Raw genomic sequence first — 21,055 nt, 5'->3', positions numbered from 1 at the left:
ATTTGTCATTCTTGTTTTTTGCAGCCTGCTTTCAACAACCCCAACTTCCCAGGAGAGTCCGACACATAAACCACCAACCAAGTTTTGTACAGTGAATTGAATTTTTTTAAACAAATCAGTAATAATGTAGTTTCATAAGATTAAATGCTATTGTATATACAGGTATCTTAATTAAACTAGAAAACTTTTGAATGTTTACAGGAATTATTGCAACACATGTCCAGACTCATTCAGAAATTTCCGTACATGTAATTCTCTTAGTTTGACGTCTTTCACCACCAAATATGAAATTGTGTCATTCTTGTGTTCTTTGAGTAAAAGAAAAGTAAACAATGAGTTCATTTCCAGTGTTTAATTCATCTGTGTACACTGCAACACAAATTCTTTACATATTTCACAAAAAAGGAAAAAAAGCATCCTTCAAAAACCTACGTGATCATTTTTTCCAGTAAATGATTATTTGGACAAGAAGTGTAAACTTGTTTTCAGAGAAATTCAGAAATGAAGCACCGACACCCGGTGATGAAAACAAAGACACAGGTTGGAAAGACAAGACCCAGGAACATAAAAAAAAACAAAAAAACAGATTGCACTAGTCATGAATGTCGAATGCCAGGGTTTTGCGTTTTCACTTCTTGTGCAGTGTAAAGATCAAGACAATATGTCATCATATGTATGTAAACATAATCCCTCCTTCCGTGGCATATGGTAAAAATAATCGTGAATATGAGGAAAAATAAATCTAGGAACACTTTGTGGTCCTTGTTCAGCCCTTTTTAGCCAATAATTACATGGACGCACATGAACTGAGTCAACAGGCAACTAAATCTCCCAACCTCAGGAGGCTAATTTCAAGAAATGCGATATTTGAATGCGCTAAGCTAAACCAATGTTTCCTTTCTCGAATAATTGATTTCATACTGATTATTTTTAAACCCCCCCAGTGAATCAATGAGACCCGACGATAACTACAGCATGACATCCACTGATTCAAACTTTGAGCTAAAGAAACTCATACTTTATTGCTTAGAATCAAGATACAACAAACAGAGAGTAAAGACTAACACAGTCCTGCCGGTCTCGGGGAACGTGGGTTTTTTCTGTACAAATGAAATTAATTACAAATACTCACAAAAGTGTTTCTTTTTTTTTTATATATATTTTTTTAAATAAGCTACAGTTGGCCATTTTTTCTTCTCAACTTTAGTGTAGGAAACATGTAGGGAAGCAGCCTACTAGTGCAAAAACAAACAAGGGAACACAAATGTAGTTTCTTATCAGTTATATGATTGTGGTCGTCCATGATAAACGCAGCCAATTAAAACCATTAAATCCACAACTGTACGTACGGAAAGTCAGGGATGTCAAATGATTCCATTTTTTTGGGCTTCTGGAAAGTTGAGTTGTTGTAAGACACATCTGTGCTTAAAGGCCAGGTTCAAAGTTTTTGAATTCTATATTTAAACAATACCAACATGCCCATGTGTAAACTGAAGTGAGTTATTGGTTGCTGTAATCTCCTCTGTTCATACTGACTGAGGAGAGAATCCTTCCTATGGCACAGTCACACATTCGTGAATGCAAAGTGTATATCGTAGGTCAAAGTTCACCAAAGTTGAACTCTATGCGAAGCCTCTCATTCCTGTAAATGGGAGAAAGTGGAGACGACCATCTTTATTTCTGGTCTATGAGGTCTAACTTTACAAAATGCCCTCCCTGGTTTGTTGGACTCCGGCTGCTCAAGCCTCATAATAGTTTAGGATTAAGTTTGGAGTTTATCTTCCCCTTTAGAATGGATCTCTTCACAGACAGTGTGGACAGGAGGAAAGATGTGAAAATCGTTTTTAGGACAAAACACACAAAAAAGGAACCTGTCCTTTAAGATGGAGACTTTTCTTCTATGCTTGTCTAACTTTGAAAAAAAGGGCACAAGTGCAAATTCTGTAACAGGATGATGAGAATAAAATCAAGTCAGCTTTGGATGGACAAATAAGTCACCCTCAGTCATTACCACCGACAGTGCAACAGCCAGAAAGAGCATCTGCAACACGGGTCGCCGGTCTCTCACGTCTCAGAGGTTTCCTACCATCAGTCGCTCCGACACGCACGAGAGACACGAGGTTAACACATTTCATTCAGGAGCAAAGAGGTCAGACCTAAAACAACAATGGTTACTCAAATGACCTAAATTAAAAAGGAGGCTTCCCTGCTCTGTTTGATTTGACTGTGTCCAGATTGATCTTTGTCTCATTAATCTGCACATAATCCAACCTACATGCAGTGAATGCATTTCATCTTATGTCTCATCACCAGTATGGCACTTTTTTTAGTTCATGGTTATTAATGCACTTATTATTATTGCACAAGAAATGTGACGGCATTGAAAATATTGACAATTTGACGCAAACAAGGAACGAGCTGAAATGAATAAACTTAATGCTGATTTAAAGTTACACTTTGGTGCTTTTGCAACCAACTTCATGAAATTTGACTTAAAGAAAAGTGACATGCACACTGGGTTTCTCATGAGTCTCATACACAAGGATCCAGATGTGTGGGAGAAAGAAATGTTGACTATAAAAACTACAGACTCCCTGTGACCAAAATCAAACAATCTTTCAGACTGGAACAGGGAAACTTAAATCTCTTTTTAAGAGAAATAAAACAAAATTTGTTGCCGAAACTGCGAAGTGATGAATCAAAACAATGAACAATGATCTAAGTGCCTATAGTTTTTCGTATTATTCAGGTTGTCAAATGTGATGATAGGAATATTTCAGATCAGTTACAGTGCTTCCACCACCACCACCAAATGGCACTTTTAGTTAATCTGATCATTTCAGTCCAGATCTAGTTAAGGTCACTCTTGAATGAAGCCCTGACATTTCTATGACATCAGCTGACAGAGGAACAAGGAGGAACGTCAAACCTTCCGAGACATGAAATGTGTAGATCACAGAGAGAAATAAAGAGACTCCAAAAGTGAACATGAGAGAAAAGAATAAATTACGAGTGCAATGGTCAGTGTTGTGTATTCCTTGCTGGGAAAAAACTTCCAAAACCAGCCTTAAAAACAAACATGAGATGACATCCATGTGTTTGTAAAGAGACGTCCTTGTGAAGTAAAGGAAAAAGACGCCTGAGGGACAGTTCAGGTGGGGATCACGGTGAAGCACACTGAAGTGAAGTGGAGGCAGGGGGGGGGGTTGCAGGTGTCCAGCAGGGGGAGCAGGCTGTTGGTCACTTTACCTTTTGGCTGTCCAGCCTCAGCCAGTAGATGCCCTGTCGTGTATATCGGACCATAGTGTTCAGAGTTGAAGTTAGACTCAGCGGGCCCATAACCGTGTCCAGCGCCGTCAGCAAACCTACAACACACATTCAAAACATGAGTGAAACCGCAGCTCATTCCTCTGAGGAGTAATACAACACTGACTAACAGTGTTTTTAACTCCTCTCTGAAAGAATAAAGCCCAGTTATGTTGCCCCCTGGTGGCTGGCAGCAGCATAGGTCGTAAATCCGCCTCACCCATGTTAGTGGATTGTACAGGGGACCAAAATAAAAAGTCTAAATACATTTTTCTAAAAGATGGTTTCTGTTGTTTGAATTAGTTCTCATCAAGGTGATGTTTGTTCAAGTGCTCAGTCTTTGGGTAAATTTGGTTTTAATTAATTACTTGACGCTATAAAAAAAAACAGGGTGAAACATCCTGACTGACAACATTATGTATCTTTACGAATAAGAACAGATGTATTCACACCCCAGTAACACATGGCATGTAACACCGTCTCTTCTCCATCCATCCTTACCGCTGCCTTTATTTGCCTGCACCTCCGCCTGCTCCCAGAGGTCATGAGCGCTTACGAATAACGAGGTGATTTTGACGTAGGTGAATGCTACTTGTTCTATAGCCTGGGGAACCGCCACCATGCCACTGACGGGGCCCGCTGTCGACCCGCTGCCACTGTGGTTGGAGCCGGGACCTGAGCTTGTGGATGTGCTGGCAGGAGACGGCATGTCAGGCATCGGGGACGGGGTGTCTGCAGCACTAAAAGAGGGAGACAGGTGCGACCACAGAGGGGAGTATTACAGAAAAGACGTCAGCTGTCGACTTTTTACTTAATGGAGGTGAATGCAACAAGGAAAATCGACTTACTTTGCTGGGAAGACAGGAGGATCATGTGTTGCCTGAGCTGAATTCTGAAAGAGAAATATAAATGGCTAAACAAAATACAAACTGTAACTCCTGGATTGACAACGTGTATAACTGCTACTGTTCTACTTCATTACAACTACATAATTAAGACATCTGTTAACCAAGTATTTTCTAAATAATCCTGTCATTTAGGAAGTGTGGTCACGTGTTAATACTCACAGTGAAGTGATCAGTCAGTGTCTTTGAATACTTGAGTGCAGTTTTGTATTTGTGGCGAAACATGGCCATCTGCAGGAGAGACTGGCACTTCAAACTACAAGAAACAATGAAATGTCATTCAATAATGATTAATGATTCACATAAGTCATTGCAGTAAACAGAAAACATAGTATAGGACACTGTCTATTAGCTGCATGGAGCCCGTATTAAGTTATAATCATGATTTGTTTATCCATCCATCCATGCATGCATCCATCCAGCTTGTCCTTTAAAGGTCATGGTGACAATCCAAACCATGTATATTAGTAACAACAATATTTTCTATATCTACACTTCACACAGAAGTGTCCAAAGAGAAAACATATTCTACTGTGAGGATAAATCCACAGATATTAGGGAAATAAAGCAAATTTTATGTTGTAAAGCCAATGTACCAAACTCATCATGTATCAATGAGAAGAGCAGTTATTGTCATAAATATTGAAAAAGATGAATATATTTTTTTTTTTACACTGTCCATCTAAATAAGCACTACACTGGCACCTACTAACTATCAGATGTAAGTAGCACATACTGTTTTTTTAAATCATGTTTCAGAAATGTTTCAATGTACTGTTATATAATTCAACTGCACCACATACTATAGTTCAATCAAACCCTCTCTGAAATTAGTCAATGTAAATGTATACGGCCCTCAAGAGCCAAAACAAATATAAAAGCTAAAAACGGGAGTAAAAGCTTTAACCTGTGATGTTAGGGGAACCTCATTAGAATTGCTGGTCTGAGGGGAAACAGCACATTCAGCATCCCCTTACCATAAAACTAAAAAGTCCTTTTCTGAGGGCGGGGCAGAGGGGTCCACTGTGTTTTTAAGTTTCAGGATAAACCTGTGAGAGGGAAAAATGCACGAATCAAAATCAGTTATGGAGCAAAAACATTCATATTAGAGCTTCAAATTCAGCTGAAATTAAAAAGAGCATTTTAATGAATGTGTCCACGAGAAGGTGGAGGAGCCTCTATGGTTCTGCAAAGATTCAAACTCATAATTATAGGTAATAATGGAAGTTGGTTCTTACTTGAGGAGATCGACTGTCTCTTCAAACATGGTGTAGGAAGACATTGAAATCTGTGGATCTTTTTCCATTGCAATGCCACTTTCAACAAAGTACATGACAGCATCCAGGTAGTTGAAAGCTTTACTGAGCTTATCTGACTGTAGAGAAGGAGCAACAAACAAATGCAGTGTTTACTGGTTATTTGAAGGCCTGTTAATATTTCACTGGAGTTTGAAAAATAAATTCTGAACAAAAACAGAACCCCACCTCTGCGTCTGCTATGTGCTTCAGTCGTTTTGCCTCCTTTATGGATTGCTTCACTGGATACGGCCTGCAGGAGAAAGAACCAGTACGAAATGAGGGACAACGCAACAACAAGCATATATAAATGAGAATTAGACCTGTGGCACCAATTTGATAAAAAATAATGATAAAAATAATAAATTAATAAAGACAAAATCACAATTGTCTTTAAACTGCATATTGACTCTATAGTTCTCCGATGAGTTGGGTTGTATTGAAGAGAGTTAGTTACAGCCAAGGCCTTCGAAGAAAGATGATAGAAGAGAGCTGTCCTACCATATTCCCATTTCATAGTCAGTAACAACTACCATCAGAATCATGTTCAAAGTTTTGGTTCATAGCTAAAACCAGCTCTGTCCTTTATAAATCTGTGGTTACAATGTCAGACGTTTCTGTTTGGAGAATTTTCTTTAATAAAACAGACACAACCAGATAAGGATCTGAATAAACTGAAAGTACAGCAATTCAGGGTCAGGGGCCGCAAGATTTTATAAGACATTAAAATTGGAAAAAAAAGTTCACTAAAGTTCTAACAGATCTACATAAAGGAAATCTCACCTGTCCTCAAACCTGAGCAAGGGCCTATTGATCAAAACTGCCTGGTTGGACTGTGAAGACGATGGGACCATGGGGCAGAACTTTGGAGGCTTTAGCTGGAAATGTTCGGTCGTGGAAAAATTTATTAATAAACTTCTTCACTGGAAACAATCACTAAAACGCAATAGACTAATTTAATGCTTACAGCAGGTGCTCATGTGTTGACAGTTACCTTTTCAGAGTGGAGGCGCTCTGTGTGTTTTTCACTCCTCTTCTTGTGCTTGCCGGAGTCCTTGCTCTTTGCGGCCTCCTTACTGGACTCCAGAGTCTCCGCAGAGCAGCGCTTGTGTAACTTTGAGTCTTTAGCCGAGTCTTTGAGTGTTGTCAACACAGGCTTCTTCTTGGCCTTCTTTGTCTCCCGATCCGCCGCTGGATTGCTGGAGCTTCTGCAAAAAAAAGATCAGAGAGCCTGTGTGATCAGACTGAACTGACTCAAACATAGACGCCATCATTTTAGCACCATGTGGCAGAAAAACATAGGATGTTTCTGTTTGAGGGGACCTACTCCATTTTGATAGAAGCATGAGCTGAAGAGGTATTCTTGTTTTCCAGCCGCCTTTTCTTCCTGGGTAGATTTTTATTGTCTCCCTCAACCTAGAAGAAAGCAAATCACACATTATAATAAAAACAGAACTTTGATTATGTAAACGCATGCTCAGCCCTGGAACTTTCTCACATTTGAAGTTGTGCTTTTTTTGCTGCTTTTGCTGGGTTTGTGTGTTATAGAGACATCACCGCCCCCTCCGTCTGGCTCGACAACCAGCGCTGATCTCTTTGCGTTGCTGGGTATCTTCTGCTCGTTGCCGGATGTCTGGGGGACCCTTGAGAGCAGACTTAGATCGATCCTCACCAGTAGGGATCTAGGAGGCCTGTGGAGGTCCTGAGAACCATTGGCTGTTTGCGCTCTCTTCTCTGAGTGTTTTTGGGATGTTTTTGGAGGTCTCTTGTTTCCCTTCTGGCAGATAGTTTCTGCCTTGGGTTTGCTACAGGGGATTTTTACTGGTTGGTCGGGAGACGGCTCTTCAGGCTGAGCAGGAGTCTGTGTGGGGCAGGAGCAAGGGTTGGGATATTTCACCCCACAAGATGGACAAAGACTTTTCAGAACCACCTTGACTTCAGGCTCGGATCCGACCTTCCGCTTGTCAAGGGACATGTGTTTAGAAGTCCTTTTACTGTCATGTTTAGAGTCCCCATCCTTGCTTTTCTTGCAGTGTCTTGTTTTCGTCTTTACCTTGGGCCTGTCTGTGAAACACAGGTCTTTGTCTCTTGTGGCTACGACGTCCTCACACTTAACACTGACAGCTGCTTCACTGGGATCCTGGCCGCCCTCCTTCGCTGGCTTCAAGGAGTGCGTCTTGCATGACGGTCTCCTGAAATCAGCAGGAGGGCATTTTTTGCTACTCTGCTGGTGATGGTTGTCCTGATGGCTTTCTCTGCACTGCTGGAGTTTTGCATGGTTGTCACCAAGCTCATTTTGGTGAGTAGGAAGCTGAGGCTTAGAATCCCTGGTGGGGTCGACCACTTCTACGCTGGAGTGCTTGGAGCTTTGAGTGGGCAACAGCCGTTTGTGAGAGGGGCTCTCAGAGACATGGGTACCACCTTGACAGTCGGTGCTCGAGCTCTGTTGGTTGGACCTGATCCAGTTCCCCAACTGCCAGTCACCATGGCTCACCGCTGGAGCTTCAGGCTACAAAAAGACACACGACGAAGAGCAAAAGGAAATAGTTCTGAGAATGCACGTTCAACCTTTAATGCAGATGTACAAAAAGGGACCAACAGCAAATTACCTCAGTTTTAACTGTGCTGTTCAGTGGGGGCTCTCCTGTGGTGCTTTCACTGTCCGACTCTGATCTTGAGCTGCTCTCTGAGTCGCTAGAGCTGGCTGACTCTACCCCGCTGGAATGTGCCGCAGCTTTGAGGCTGGTTAAAAACAGACAGTTTTTTTTATATACATGTCTTTATAGCTTTATTAAACTGCATGGAAGCTACAAGTATATAACAGTCTCTTTTAAGTTCAGTTACTTTCAGTGGTTGGGACTGAAAGTTTAGTTGCTTGTCTTCTGTAGTGTTTTAAAATGACATCAAACAAAATGTCCTATAGAGGAGCTAAGTCACTTACGATAAGGCGCTCTGCTGGTTGAGCTGCAGTGGATCTGTAGGAGGAGAAAGAGGAGGAGGAGGAGGAGTAGGAGGAGTAGGAGGAGGAGGAGAGAGACAACTTTCTGGAGAGAAAAGCAAACAAACAAAATGAGACAACATGAGTACATGTCAGTAAACACTAATGTGGATCACACATTGCATCTGAGCTTTTTTTCCCCACAAATACTTAACTGACTAACCTGCCGCTTACTAATCTTCAGTCCTGAACTAGAATGCCCCTTAAAGCAAATAGATATAACTCATAGATATCAGTTCCCTAAATAGGCTGGATATGTTTTGTTTTCATTAAGATCTATGAATTATTGCCTGGGAAACCAGTGAAAATGTTGAAAAACACCCTATCTCACCATGTTGAGAGAAAGTGAAAAAAAACTAATCCTGGATCCGCCCCCTGAACCAGATCTACAATAAAATGTTATAGTTCTTTCCTGACTCATACCCCATCCTTCCACCAAGTGGAAATCCAGTCAGATGTTTTTGTGTAATCCTGTTTACAACCAATCAAACGGACAGGGATGAAAACATCATCTTTTAGTGAAGGTGACTTGAAGTAATGCTGACTACTCTAATGATAAAATATGCTGTTGTAACGCTGGTTGACAGTTGAATTTTACCACGTAGTGTAAGTGTATCATAACTCCGACTACCAGAGTTTGGCTTTTGAACTCATATCTTGCAGTGTAAAATTAACACTTATTGTGGTCACTGAATGAACAAAACATGAGCTTTTGTTTTGCTCTATTTTTCTGGGCGGTTTATGTCGCTAAAATAAAATCACCCCGTTGTTAACACAGGATTTTCTGGCATGTACTTAAACAGCTGGAAGAATGTAAACAGAAGTTCTGACTCATTTTTCAGAAGAAGCCCTTAAAGTCAATGAAGCATTAAGCTAACATGAGAGAGAAATGAATGAGCTGAAGTAGGTACAGTAAGAGATGGATTAAAACAATAAAAGTCAAACAAAAACAGAAGAGTCTTAAAAAGAAAGAAGTGAGAGATTTGAAGAAAGTTCACCCCTCCTCTCTGCGACATGCCAGTCTCCTTCCCTGAGATGAGGTTAATTTGAGATAAAATTGTAGGGCTGTTTCTCTCCTCTGGCATTTTGTGGTCAGTTCACAGAATAGGGCAATCTGGCAGTACAAGTTACCATAGAAACATTGCTTTGAAGAAGCAAGTTACGTAGAACAGAGACACTGCTTTAACACCATGAATATTAAAGGTCGAGAAGAGAAAGTGATATGATGACTAATCAATCTGTCTTCTAAAAACATCTACAGACATAAAAGAGTCAATCCTTGGTTCCTATTCGATGTTGGATTGATGATTTAAATTTTTTATCCTTGTTCTCTGAATTCTACTTTGCTCACTTCCCTCATTACTCACTTTGTCCCAGGCATGAAGAGACGTGCACTGCTTCCTGTTTGGACAGAAAAAAAAACAATCTTTAATATAAGTCATAGATTTGTTTCATTTAAGTTTGTACCCTTGGATCTACATTTACACAGAACTAATAACTTAGTCAATAACCAACCTTTGTTGAACGAGAATAAAGATCTTTCTAATTCAATAATTTAAGATCAATTTTAGCAGTAGTGCAGTGAGGAAAACTCTGAGCCAAGGGTGGTGAGAAAAAAAACTCCACAAGGTCATAAATCAAAACTGTTTATTCCTTGTGCATGATGGTGTCCATCAAACAATGTGATAATCTGTATGTTAGATAACGACTAAAGATATCTTTTTAATTTATTTTAACTCATATTTTAAGACAAAGTTAAAATTTTGACTTCTGGGTGTAGAGTTGCAAATATGTAAACGAAACCACAGCAAGTGTAACAAAAATGTAGCCACAAAGTACATGTGTCCATTTGTTGTGTATGTATATTTTCTGATTGGGAGGAAGGCCACTGCACATCTGCAGTGTTTCCAGCTCATTGGTTCTGGCACCAAAGCCTCCAGACAACTGTCAGTGTGTTCCTCCACGACACCAAAAAAACATATATTGATTGGCAGAAACACACAGAAATATTTGACTTGAAGAAGTCAAAGAGATATAATCATATTGATCTGGTTAGCATTTACTTTATTGAAAACTAAGATAAGCTACATCTGAACAAAAGGAAAACATTTTAATGTGCCATTACACTTGGGATTTATTTCTGTGTTTCAACTGGTAAGATAATGATGCAGGGCAAGATAGATTTCAATTACTCTCAACCTTTTTGAACTTACCTTGGATGAGAACAGGGATTTGGAGGGTTTGTCTATGCTTGTTGTGGGTATATCTGTCAGAAGAGGAGGCCACGAGTGGGTCATTTCCTGTTAAATAAAAAGAGTGTCATATGTGTTAGGAGCCTACAAGCACAGTCCAACTACAAAACAGATGTTAGTCTTTATATAACCAACATTAATTCATGCAGATGGGCTCTCTTCACACTTTATAAAAAAAAAAACATAAAAACAAAGAACTGCACTGATAAAGATAATATTGTAAAGCAGCCAAAGGAGACAACTGTAAGAGAGCTACAGAAATGTTTATCAGCAGCTATTGAGCAACTAAAAACATAGTTGTTAAAATGAATTTATTCCAAAGCGAATTAATTCATAATACATCTTAATTCAATAATTTAACGACATTTTAACAAACTAAAACTATTCAATTGATGAAAAAATAAACAAATATCTACTGAAATATTATCTTATCCACCTTTTAGATTATTTGATACTTAATTCACTCCATTTTTCTCCTTTCTACATCAGTGAGTGCTACATATAGTTTTTTGTTTTGTCTTACATGTATGGCTTTACTGTCAATTTCAGTTTGATGTTAATATCATTTGATACGTTATTTGGAATGGGATTTATAACCTTCTCTGATCATTTTTGCATTAGTAAAAGTTGCATGTGCATAGCATTTAGCAGCTTTTCTAGCACGTGTGTGAATGGAACTTGGTTAGGTGGCATACACAGTAAGTGAGTCAGTTATCATGCATATTTGTGGGCTTTATTTGTTTATTTGTTGTGTTTTGAACTAAAATGTGAGATATAAATAGGCTGTTACCATAATTACAGTTTTATGACAGCAGTGAGTCATGAATTAAAATGTAGACAGATGAACCTACCCTCAAGATGTCCTCAACACACTGAGCTTCATTTGTCCTTGTCTGTAGAAAGGAACGGAAGAAATATGAGTTTCTGAAATCACCATGAAAAACCTACATGCAATTATAAAATGATGATTTAATATGGGAATAAAACAGTAAAACAAACCAAACAGACATAAAATATTCCTTTCACAATCTCAGATTCCTCACTTGCATTACAAGAGGCTGTCATTTATTTTACAATCTGATTCATGGCGGATAATCTCTGAATGTAATCTGTAGGGAAATTACAGTACATACAGCATAGTAAAACCACAGATTAGTGTAAGGTGTTGTGAACATATTCTATCTGGCAACAATCAAAAATGTTTGACTTTCGTCTTTGTGCTACAGGCCTAAAAGCACTGACAGTCCAGAGAAGAGAAAAAGAATCGACATAACTTAATAGAACGGAGTGAACAAAACCTTAGACACATCTGTCAACATAAAGCAGTCGTACACTACATCTCTACCAACTACAGCCTCAAACAGTGTCGCAATATCCTGAATCAGGCAGCAGCGTAGGCCAACCCCAACGTCACGTAAACACTGTGAGTGAATGAGTCAACAGCCTGCGTTTCAGTTTGTTTTCAGACCTCTCTTTCGGTTTTTCCTTCTGAATGGACAATGTTTGAGATAAGGTCAGAGTGAACGGGCCCCCAGAGCAGTTATGCAAGTTGGTGACAAAGCTCATTTATTGTTCTGCTGATCCCAGGGGTGAAGGTATCAGAGGAAGCTAAGGTCATGTATGCACACAAAAAACACATAAATGGCAGGTTGCTCACCACTTATGCCATGCTATGCACCTGAGTGAGTAAGAAATGAGACTACATGCTGAAAAATGCATGGTGGATAATATATAATATATTTGCTGGGAACGATGCATTGATTAGAGATATTCAGATTCCGAAATGCCCCTCCAATACCACCCAAAAATGCAGGGTCATGCATCTTGAGTACTCAAATCTATGTACCAATCTGATACTATTAGTTTCACCCGGATAAAACTGCAATGTTCTTTTCCTGGAAATCACTTCTTCTCCACCGCGCCATCACAGCAGCAGCACTCTACTACCACTGGCAACTACTGTCTTCAGAGCAGCAAAGAAATGGTTTCTGGTAGCGTTAGCCAAAACTAACAACAATTGTCAGCAGTTTGGCAATAGTTCACACTGGAAGTTAAACAGAGATGTGTGCCGCATGCAAGAGTTCAGTTTCAAGCTATTTAAAAGGAAGCAATTGTTGTATATTCTTAGATTAATTCATTTGTGTTCATTTTCAGTTATTATTGTCAATCTGGATGATAAAATAAGTTCTATGGCATTCACTCTCTCCTTGTATTTGTTGTTCAAAGGGTTTAACCTGAGTCAGGCCATTCAACAACGATAGCATTCATATCTTCCCTACAGGGTAAATATATACAACTGTTAAAGTTTTTTTTTATATTGCACTGGTATCTGCTCTGAAGTCGGTATTTGATGATATGCAAAATCCAGGTATCAAGAAGGGAATTTTTTTTTTCTGTTTTGTTGATCTGCTTCACAAAATGTCTTATGCACTCCAGAACCATGCAGGAATGTGATTATTTTCATGCTTCTGCAAACATAATCTGCTCAGTATCACTATCACACATTTTCACTGGTCACACCAGTCTGACTGTAAACTAGATGCCTGATTGACATTGTCTCGACACTGTTTGAACAAGGAAGTCTGCTCTCTGACCCATGACAGCTACATTGATCCAGTTTGGTAAAAAGCACAACTGCTAAACACATTACTTCTCCCTGTTATGTATTGTTGCCCGAACTCATCCTCAGACAGAAACTGCACGACAGAGTCCAGATGTGAACTCAGGAGGCTTGGTGAGCAAAAAGGGGAATGAGTCACTGCTCAACTATCCTGCACTGGATTAGTCCCAGCCTTGAAAACAGCAGCACATTCAACACTGCTCTGCTGCTGCAGGAGGGTTAAGGGGGAGGTGCAGAGAGCTGCAGGTGCAAGGGCTCTGTGTGTGTGTGTGTGTGTGTGTTTACGTGTGACAGGGAAGGGATGAATAGAGTTGAACTGGAGTTCAGCCAAATACTCCAAAACAATAGAGTCCAAGGCCTTTTTTAAACGCCTGAACAGTCAAGCAGAAACAGCCAAACTACGAGGAGACTTCAGAGACCATCCTGAAATCAGCAGACACAAAACGCCCGTAGACTAATGCACAGTATATTCAAAGCCCAGACATGAGTGCAGAGAAGTTATCAGGAGGACTATCCTTGTTAAACCACCTCCCCCACAGTTCCTGGAAGCACCACACAAGTGCTTCAAGAAACATCACAATCATGTGCAGTACGTCACAGCATCCATTATTGAACAAGTAAGTTTAGTCATTCAAAAGTGAAACCACTTTCTTCAAATAGCAGGAATCATTCACATATTATGGAGTGCAGTAAATCCTACATACTCTACTACAGGTCTTTACTTTATACTGAATTGTGTAGTTGAAGTATAAGCCACAGTTAAACTAAACTTTCAGATTATAACTAAATTAAAGAAATATTATTCAAAGATCCCATTCAAATCTAGCTAAGCTAGCTGTAACTTTGGTTGTGTACATTTTACTCAATTTGTAATTTATGTTTAAATGTTTTTTGGGCACTTTACCTTTATTGTCACGATAGTGTGCATAGCAGGGCCGGGTTGCAACCAAACCTACGACCTCAGCAGGAGGGTTCAACATTATGTATATGTACATATGTGTAGGTATGAAAGACATTGCAAGTTGTGGAGTTTTTCAACATTTTCACAGGGAATAATTCCCACTTGATGGGGAAAAAAATATGGCATATTTAGGGAACTGATTTCTTTCAGTGTGTGAAATTGGGTGCAGCATGATTGAATTTAAGGTGACTGTTTACCCTTGGCGGAGGTACAGTATGCGCTCCACTGACTGCCATTGTAGTTGTTATACAGTTTAAGCCACCTTTAAAAAGGAACAAAATTGGGGTTTTAAAGTCTCCACTTGTTCAAAGATAGGCTTTGGTTTTCATTATGAACCTCTTGCTATTTTATTAAAAGGGACATTTCAACACTTTGGAAAATTCCATTGAATGGCTTGCTCATGTTTGTGTACTAAACATGAAGTTACAGCCAGCAGCTGGATAGCTTAGCTAATCTTTAAGACTGGAAACAGGAGGCATCAGAAAAACCTGGGTCTGTTCAAATATATCCACCTACCATTTTCCTAAAACTAATTAATAAACACACTTTGCTCCATTTCCAAGCTATGCCAAGCTAAGCTAACTGCCTATAGATTGTAGCTTTATATTTACCGTACAGATTTAACTGTGCTGTTGATCTTCTCATCATAACAACTGATGCCCTGTTTTACAACCAATATTACATTTTAAACAATAAGATATCATGTCACAGTTATTAGATCTAGGATAATACACTCACCTCCAAGAACTGTGGCAGTATCATTATTTTCCCCGGGTTGGACTTGCTGATTAACAATGGTGCATATGGCTCTGGCGAAGGTTTCAGCTCAGGCGAATCACTGAGCACCTGGTCCTGACCATCCATGGGCCGCACATAGGCTGTTGGCTTCTGGGTCATGACTACGCTGGGCTGCTTACACGACAGGAGTGGGGGGAAGGTCTGGGAGGGTAGTGCGTTTGTTTTGGTGGCTTGAGTCAGAGCTACATCTTTAGGGGACAGCTTAATGTTCAGCGTGGTAAAGTCCATGGTGCTGGTGGACTCAGATGGGTGATCTGAGAACTCCTGATGCTGATGTCTATCGAAGGTATCCTTAGTGTCAGTGTCAGTGTTGTTGTCGTTACTGGAATGTAGGAACGCTTGCGGCTTAACATCAGGAGACAAAGCAGACATTTCCTGGGGAAGGCTGACATGTACCCTGACATCTGAGAAGACTTCACTCTTCTTCTGTTGATGCCCCGAGTTTCCAGGATGACTGTGGTTCGAGGAAGTCTTTAAGACAGTGGATGAATGTCCATGTCCGTGTGGAGAAGACGATGCGGACATCGTCATAGGCTGGGAGGAGTAACTGCTACTAGAGGGGCATTTCTGGTTTAAGGTTGACATGTAATGGATTTGGTTGTGGAATGGACCTTTGGTTGATTTATCGGTGTTTGTCTGACCCTGATCTGACTGCGAGACGGTTACATAACTAGGAATGGATGAAGGCTCGATGGTGAGGGGACATGGATTGTTCACATCTTCGTAACTGCCCAGCATCCTCTGGATCCGATTGGAAAGCTCGTCCCCTTTGTTTGTCTACAATGAGAGGGGACAAACATTAAGCTGTGGTAAACATGAACAACGTATCTCAGTTCAGAAAAAGTTGATTTTTTAAAACATGATTACGACATATTTAGCCCTTGGTTGTAAGAAATCAGTGGAACACCCTGGTGATAAGAGTACATTTTCACATGACAGCAAGCATAAAGTCCTCATTGATGTTTTCTCTGAATTTCTTCGTCAGTGTTTCTGAAGTCTCTGAAAACTGTTTCCCTGTCTGACTGCACTTTCTTATATTCTCAAGATTTTCAACGCAAAGATTTAAATGTTATCATTTAACAACCGTGTGGTTCTTGGTATGAGACCAAAATGTTCTCTTTATTTTTCAAAATAAATTTGTTGTTCCCTTCACTTTTACAGTTTCATGTGGATTTTTTCTTACTAACATATCTCTATACAGATTGTGTCCGACTGCCTAAGTCCAGATGATTGAATAGAGGAAGTTGAAAAAAACATTGATAAGCTCATCTGAGACTCCTTCAAATATTATTGTGCACCTGCAGTCAGCTACTGATTTGCTGCTCTCTTTTTTTTGGCCCTGGGTTTTGCTGCTCTTTATGTAGACTAGTGAGTTCATCTGCAGCTCTAGAAGAAGAGTATAGCCATAACTCAAGATTGGGGGAAAAAATCCAGCCACCTCCTCTGCAAGTAAAAATATCCATCTATTCTAACTTTAAAGTTGATATTCTTTTTGCAAAAACTCTAGATTTGGCCAATACTCAGGGATAGAGCAGTGAAGGGCATAACATTACATAACATTTAATTTTTAACTATCATTAATTTCCCATTTGCTAGTAAAATATGAATTTGATTACATGCAGCAAATATCCTTCTCTTTGACTGACCTCTGAAACCAAACCATACATTTTCCATTTTGTTTCTCATTGTTTCTCCATTAATAACAATTTTTGAAGTAAACCTTTAGCATATTTACTGCATTCTACCTGATCATTTATCACTGGGCAGTACATATGTTTAACGTACTGGACCAACAATCATGAGGCTGCGGCAGCGTTTAACTGTTCCTCACACATTGTAGTAGAAATGCACACAGTACTGTTGTGGTATTGAACTGTTACAACATCAGTTCCTTTTACCTTGTATGGTTCCCCAAAGAGAGGCACATTCTCAGGGTTGAGTTCTTTGGCTTGGCTGGCTTCTTGGTTCCTCAGTTTCCATGCTCGGAGACGAAGAAGGTGCCTTTCTTCGTTGTATACACTGAAAGAAGCATTTGTGAGAACATCATTTCCACTATGACACTAAATAAATACAATTATCCTTTTAAATGCCAGAGGTGGGGATACATTACATTTTAGAATGGAAATCCAACCATCACACAAACATGAATGACATGCTCTTACTCTCTGTGGCTGATGGGAAAACCGCCTGTTCCTTACATCTGGATTTTAGATTTTGTATAACGACTTCAAACACTTATAAACCTCAGAATAAGGACTTTTCGTCTGATGACACCATAACATTTAGAGACTGCAAATAAATGGCGTCTTTATCACAGACTTATCTACCTGAGGGGCATGGCAGCGGCGTCTAAGGGGAGAGCAGACAGTGCCCATCATATCTAGACAAGTGTAATTAGACTCACAGATGCCATGAGGATTCACCACAACATACACATCTGTTCTCTCTAGTCCCCAAAGATGGCACGCTGCCCATACAGTACATGCATCAAATGGATAATAACGAATACTGTTCTTGATAGGATGCCAAAGGAAAAAAGAAATAGTTTACTCTTTGTAAATTATACTGTGGAACAGCCGCCAGCCCCCTGTTTAATGCTTTAAATATGCTGAAGTGAACTGAACACTTGAATCTACAGTTCGAAATGTTGTGATTTTCCTGCCAAAAATAATGTGTTGATCACCCTCCCAGTGGGACGCTTCCATGGCAACAAGTCTGGCAATGCAGATTTGAGACTGAGCCAAACAGATGAGCACTCACTCATTATAGTAGCAGAGAGACTGGACCAACTACAAGGACATCACAAAGTGGCATTGCCAAGTCACACAGACCCAGGGGGGAAGTACCGGGTCTGTATTACAGACACTGTCTAGTCATAAAAACAAACATAGGTTTTGTTGACGACTGTCAGTGCTGATGATGGGACTGGGCGATATGGCCAAATATTCCAATAAAAATGTCCATACCAGTCAATCTTGATAATTATTATCCCAATAAGTTAAAAAGACAGAGTTTTTGCTCCTGAGGGAAGCTGAGGGAAACTCTTCTTTTAAACTCTACAGCAAAACATTTTTAAAATATGAGACAGATGTGCTATGCCTCCTCACTGTGCTTACACATTGCATAAGCAGTATGTCTATATATATTGGATATATATTAGAAACTGCGCCTGAGGGTATATATGTTTGAGTTTTTTATTAGCTCGGTATAAAAACTGTCCAGAATTAGCATGCAAGATTAAATCTTGACAATGAGCAGCCTATAATAATTTAATCTGCAAAAAAAAGTATTTTAACAAGAGAGCACAAAGCTTACCCCGTACCACTGTAAAGCTCAGCAGAAAAATCATATTCCTTTAAAACAAGTTATCATTTGCTGAATTAATAACCATTTTAATTGAATCAAGAGTTTGAGTTTTGCTGCATAAAATGTAATATATTATATTTCCCATGCTCAGAAAACCAGTAGGGTCAATAAAGGCCTACAATTAATTCATTAAATGATTATGATTTTATGGAGCTTCCCAGCTACTGTGGCTAGCAATAGCAACAATGTCTGCTGCACATCTGATGGCACTGACTGAAACTCCACATAACAGGATTAAACCACCTCCAGCTGTATAATCCACCATCACAGCAAACCTACTTTTTTATTTAGACTGTCTTCAAGCAGATACAAAAAAACATGAATAAAGTTTCTGTGTAGGACAGCGAAAAAATTCAAAACAGCTGCATGAAATGTATGATTTTTCCATACCATCTAAGGCCTTATTGAGGGAACTACCTGCAGATACCCTGACTGCCATGGTGAATGACAGAACCCAGAGGATACCAGTTTGCCTATTACAGAAAACACCAAAAGCTGATTGATTGTAGAATAAAAGGTGAAATAACGACCAGAATAAAGCACATGCAAGACACAGTTAAACTGAAACAGTCAAACCCAAACTAAAACGTCAGGAGAAAATAAATGGGAAATTTCCTTCTGGGCTTCTAAAAGTGACTGTTACACTCTATCAAACAATAGCAATAATTTTTGATATTTTATTGAAGAGCAATTATGAGTTTTCATAAGGATTTTCTGAAGCATAAATGGAGAAAAAGAATTAGAAATATACTTATAGAGCCAGAGCTGTTAAAAAAGTGGGCGGTCACTGCGGTCATATATTATTGGCATTATCCATATTAAAGGATTTTCTGAAATTTCAGGGGAGCAGCGTTAGGGTTAGGGATGTGAAATTTACTGTCGGAACCAGAGCTGTTGTAAAAGTGGGCAGTCTTTGCTCGTCTCCTTCAAACATTTCAAATAATCATTATACTTTCATTTTAGTCAATGTCAAAAATTTATTTTCATAAGGATTTTCTGTAATGTCAGAGGAGAAACTGAAAGGTTAGGGAAAATTTATTCTGGAATCAGAGCCATCCTAAAAGTGGGAAATAATTGTCGTAATTCAACTTTTATCAGTAGAAATAATCAATTTCTGCAAGATATTCTGACATGTCGATGGAAAAAAAGGAGAAGGAATTTAATGCGGGAACCAGAGGCGTTCTGGAGTGGCGATCGAACAATGTCAATAAGTGTTGAAATTCAATTGTAAATCAATATTTTACGGATTTTCTGAAACGTCAAGGGAGAAAATGCATGGGAAATTTACTTCTGGAAGCAGAACTGTTTTTAAAAGTGGGCGGTCACTGTTTCACTCCAAACAATATCAACAACAATAGACTTGAATCTTGAATAGTAATCAATCGCAATATATCAAAAGGTTCAGTAAATATGGATATATGAATGCATTGTGTAAGCACAGTGAGGAGGTAGAACACTTGGCTGATTTGAAAATGATTTGCAGTTCATCGTTCTCTGCTCATGAAGAAGAGTTTCAAAGCTTGAGTCTCTTTAAAGTCAACACTGTAACATGACACCGCGACATCGTGATTATTATCGATATCGTCCCATGTTGCTGTCTTGGTATTTTGACCAGATCGTGCTTAGATCGTTGTTAAATGAAACTATCCGTCACTAACCACCGTGTTCAACCCTGAGCTCCGCTGTTTTCCAACTGAATCTAAGTTAGTCCAACACGGTGGGGGGGTGAGGGGGGAGACTAGCGTGTAAGGATCCGTGACGTGAACTTTAACCGTGAATTTGCTTAGATCGTGCGGTGTAAACAGAGCAGCTGGTGTAAATCACAGCAGATTCCAGCTCCTCGCCCGGACTGACGAACGAGCTAAAGCACAATAACAACTCCTCACACTTTGACTGACTTTCGAACTACATAAAACTCCACTTTTGACGCGGTGTCAAGCCCAGCTACACTCGCTGTGTGTGTGTGTGTATGCGCGTGTGTGTGTGTGTATGTGTGCGTGCGGCTAACGCTCCCTGGCTAATTACTACCAGTCTGGGCTGGGGAGGCTAACGTCCCGCAGCTAGCAGCTAGCAGCCGCCGCTGTGTGTGTGTGCCTACCTCGGCTGGGATGCCATGGCGCGCCTCTCCCCGCAGCTGAAGTTGGCTGTCATGTGTTTGTGACAGTCCTCACCGAGCCGCTGCTCTCAGCCGCTCACATCGTCCAGCGCTGGGGAGGCTCCGTCCATTTAAAGCGACTGTCAGGCCGCCAGGGTGCGAGAGTTGTCTGCTAACAGCGAAGCTGTGTCCGGGTCGATCCTGTCGCTGCTGCCGCTGCTGCTGCTGGATTGTTCTACTCTATTCAGCCACCCGGGGACCAGGCTGGGATTTATACACTCAATGCTGCACACACATGTCACCAGACCCCCCCGAAGCGCTCATTTCACCACAAACCCTTTAAATGTGTTATGAGCTCGACGAATCCTCCCGTTAAGATCTTTATTATTCACAGTTTCTGCTTTACTGCCACAGTTTGGCCAGAGTTTCCACCATGACCCCTGCGTGCCAGACATGGTA

At 40.0% G+C, this 21,055-nt stretch overlaps 2 protein-coding genes across 3 annotated transcripts in view; one reads left to right on the top strand and one right to left on the bottom strand.

The window, feature by feature from the left end:
* LOC117771831 (macrophage mannose receptor 1) overlaps positions 1-3,040 on the top strand; it is a 16,485-nt gene extending 13,445 nt beyond the window's left edge. The window contains exon 41 of the mRNA XM_034602620.1: positions 25-3,040. Within this exon, the coding sequence (XP_034458511.1) occupies positions 25-69 (45 nt within the window). The 3' untranslated portion in view covers positions 70-3,040. The remainder of the gene's footprint in view (positions 1-24) is intronic.
* On the bottom strand, positions 1,161-21,055 carry aff1 (AF4/FMR2 family, member 1). 2 transcript variants are annotated; one of them, XM_034602622.1, is made up of 20 exons: positions 20,600-21,054; positions 17,034-17,154; positions 15,076-15,912; positions 11,608-11,649; positions 10,718-10,804; positions 9,872-9,905; positions 8,535-8,550; positions 8,448-8,495; positions 8,116-8,248; positions 7,005-8,015; positions 6,834-6,922; positions 6,501-6,714; positions 6,290-6,384; positions 5,696-5,759; positions 5,450-5,586; positions 5,189-5,260; positions 4,374-4,467; positions 4,155-4,198; positions 3,808-4,046; positions 1,161-3,365 (listed from the first exon to the last, which is right to left on the bottom strand). In XM_034602622.1, exons 1-20 carry the CDS (start codon positions 20,650-20,652, stop codon positions 3,241-3,243), a joined length of 3,555 nt encoding a protein of 1,184 aa, XP_034458513.1. In that variant the 5' UTR covers positions 20,653-21,054; the 3' UTR covers positions 1,161-3,240. The 2 variants fall into 2 exon arrangements, with proteins under 2 accessions (XP_034458513.1, XP_034458512.1); XM_034602621.1 differs by having other exon boundaries at positions 8,448-8,550; positions 20,600-21,055.

The sequence above is a fragment of the Hippoglossus hippoglossus genome, chromosome 12 (assembly GCF_009819705.1).
Source record: "Hippoglossus hippoglossus isolate fHipHip1 chromosome 12, fHipHip1.pri, whole genome shotgun sequence".
NCBI classification, from domain to species: Eukaryota; Metazoa; Chordata; class Actinopteri; order Pleuronectiformes; family Pleuronectidae; genus Hippoglossus; species Hippoglossus hippoglossus.
The sequence above is the reverse complement of the archived record's forward strand: the minus strand, read 5'-3'. Positions and strand labels throughout refer to the sequence as shown.

Coding starts and splice junctions, on each gene's coding strand:
- aff1 (XM_034602621.1), bottom strand. CDS start 20,652: ATGACAGCCAACTTCAGCTGCGGGGAGAGGCGCGCCATGGCATCCCAG. Junction 17,155..20,599: donor GCCATGGCATCCCAGCCGAG/GTAGGCACACAC, acceptor TGCTTCTTTCAG/TGTATACAACGAAGAAAGGC. Junction 3,366..3,807: donor GCAGGCAAATAAAGGCAGCG/GTAAGGATGGAT, acceptor TGTGTGTTGTAG/GTTTGCTGACGGCGCTGGAC.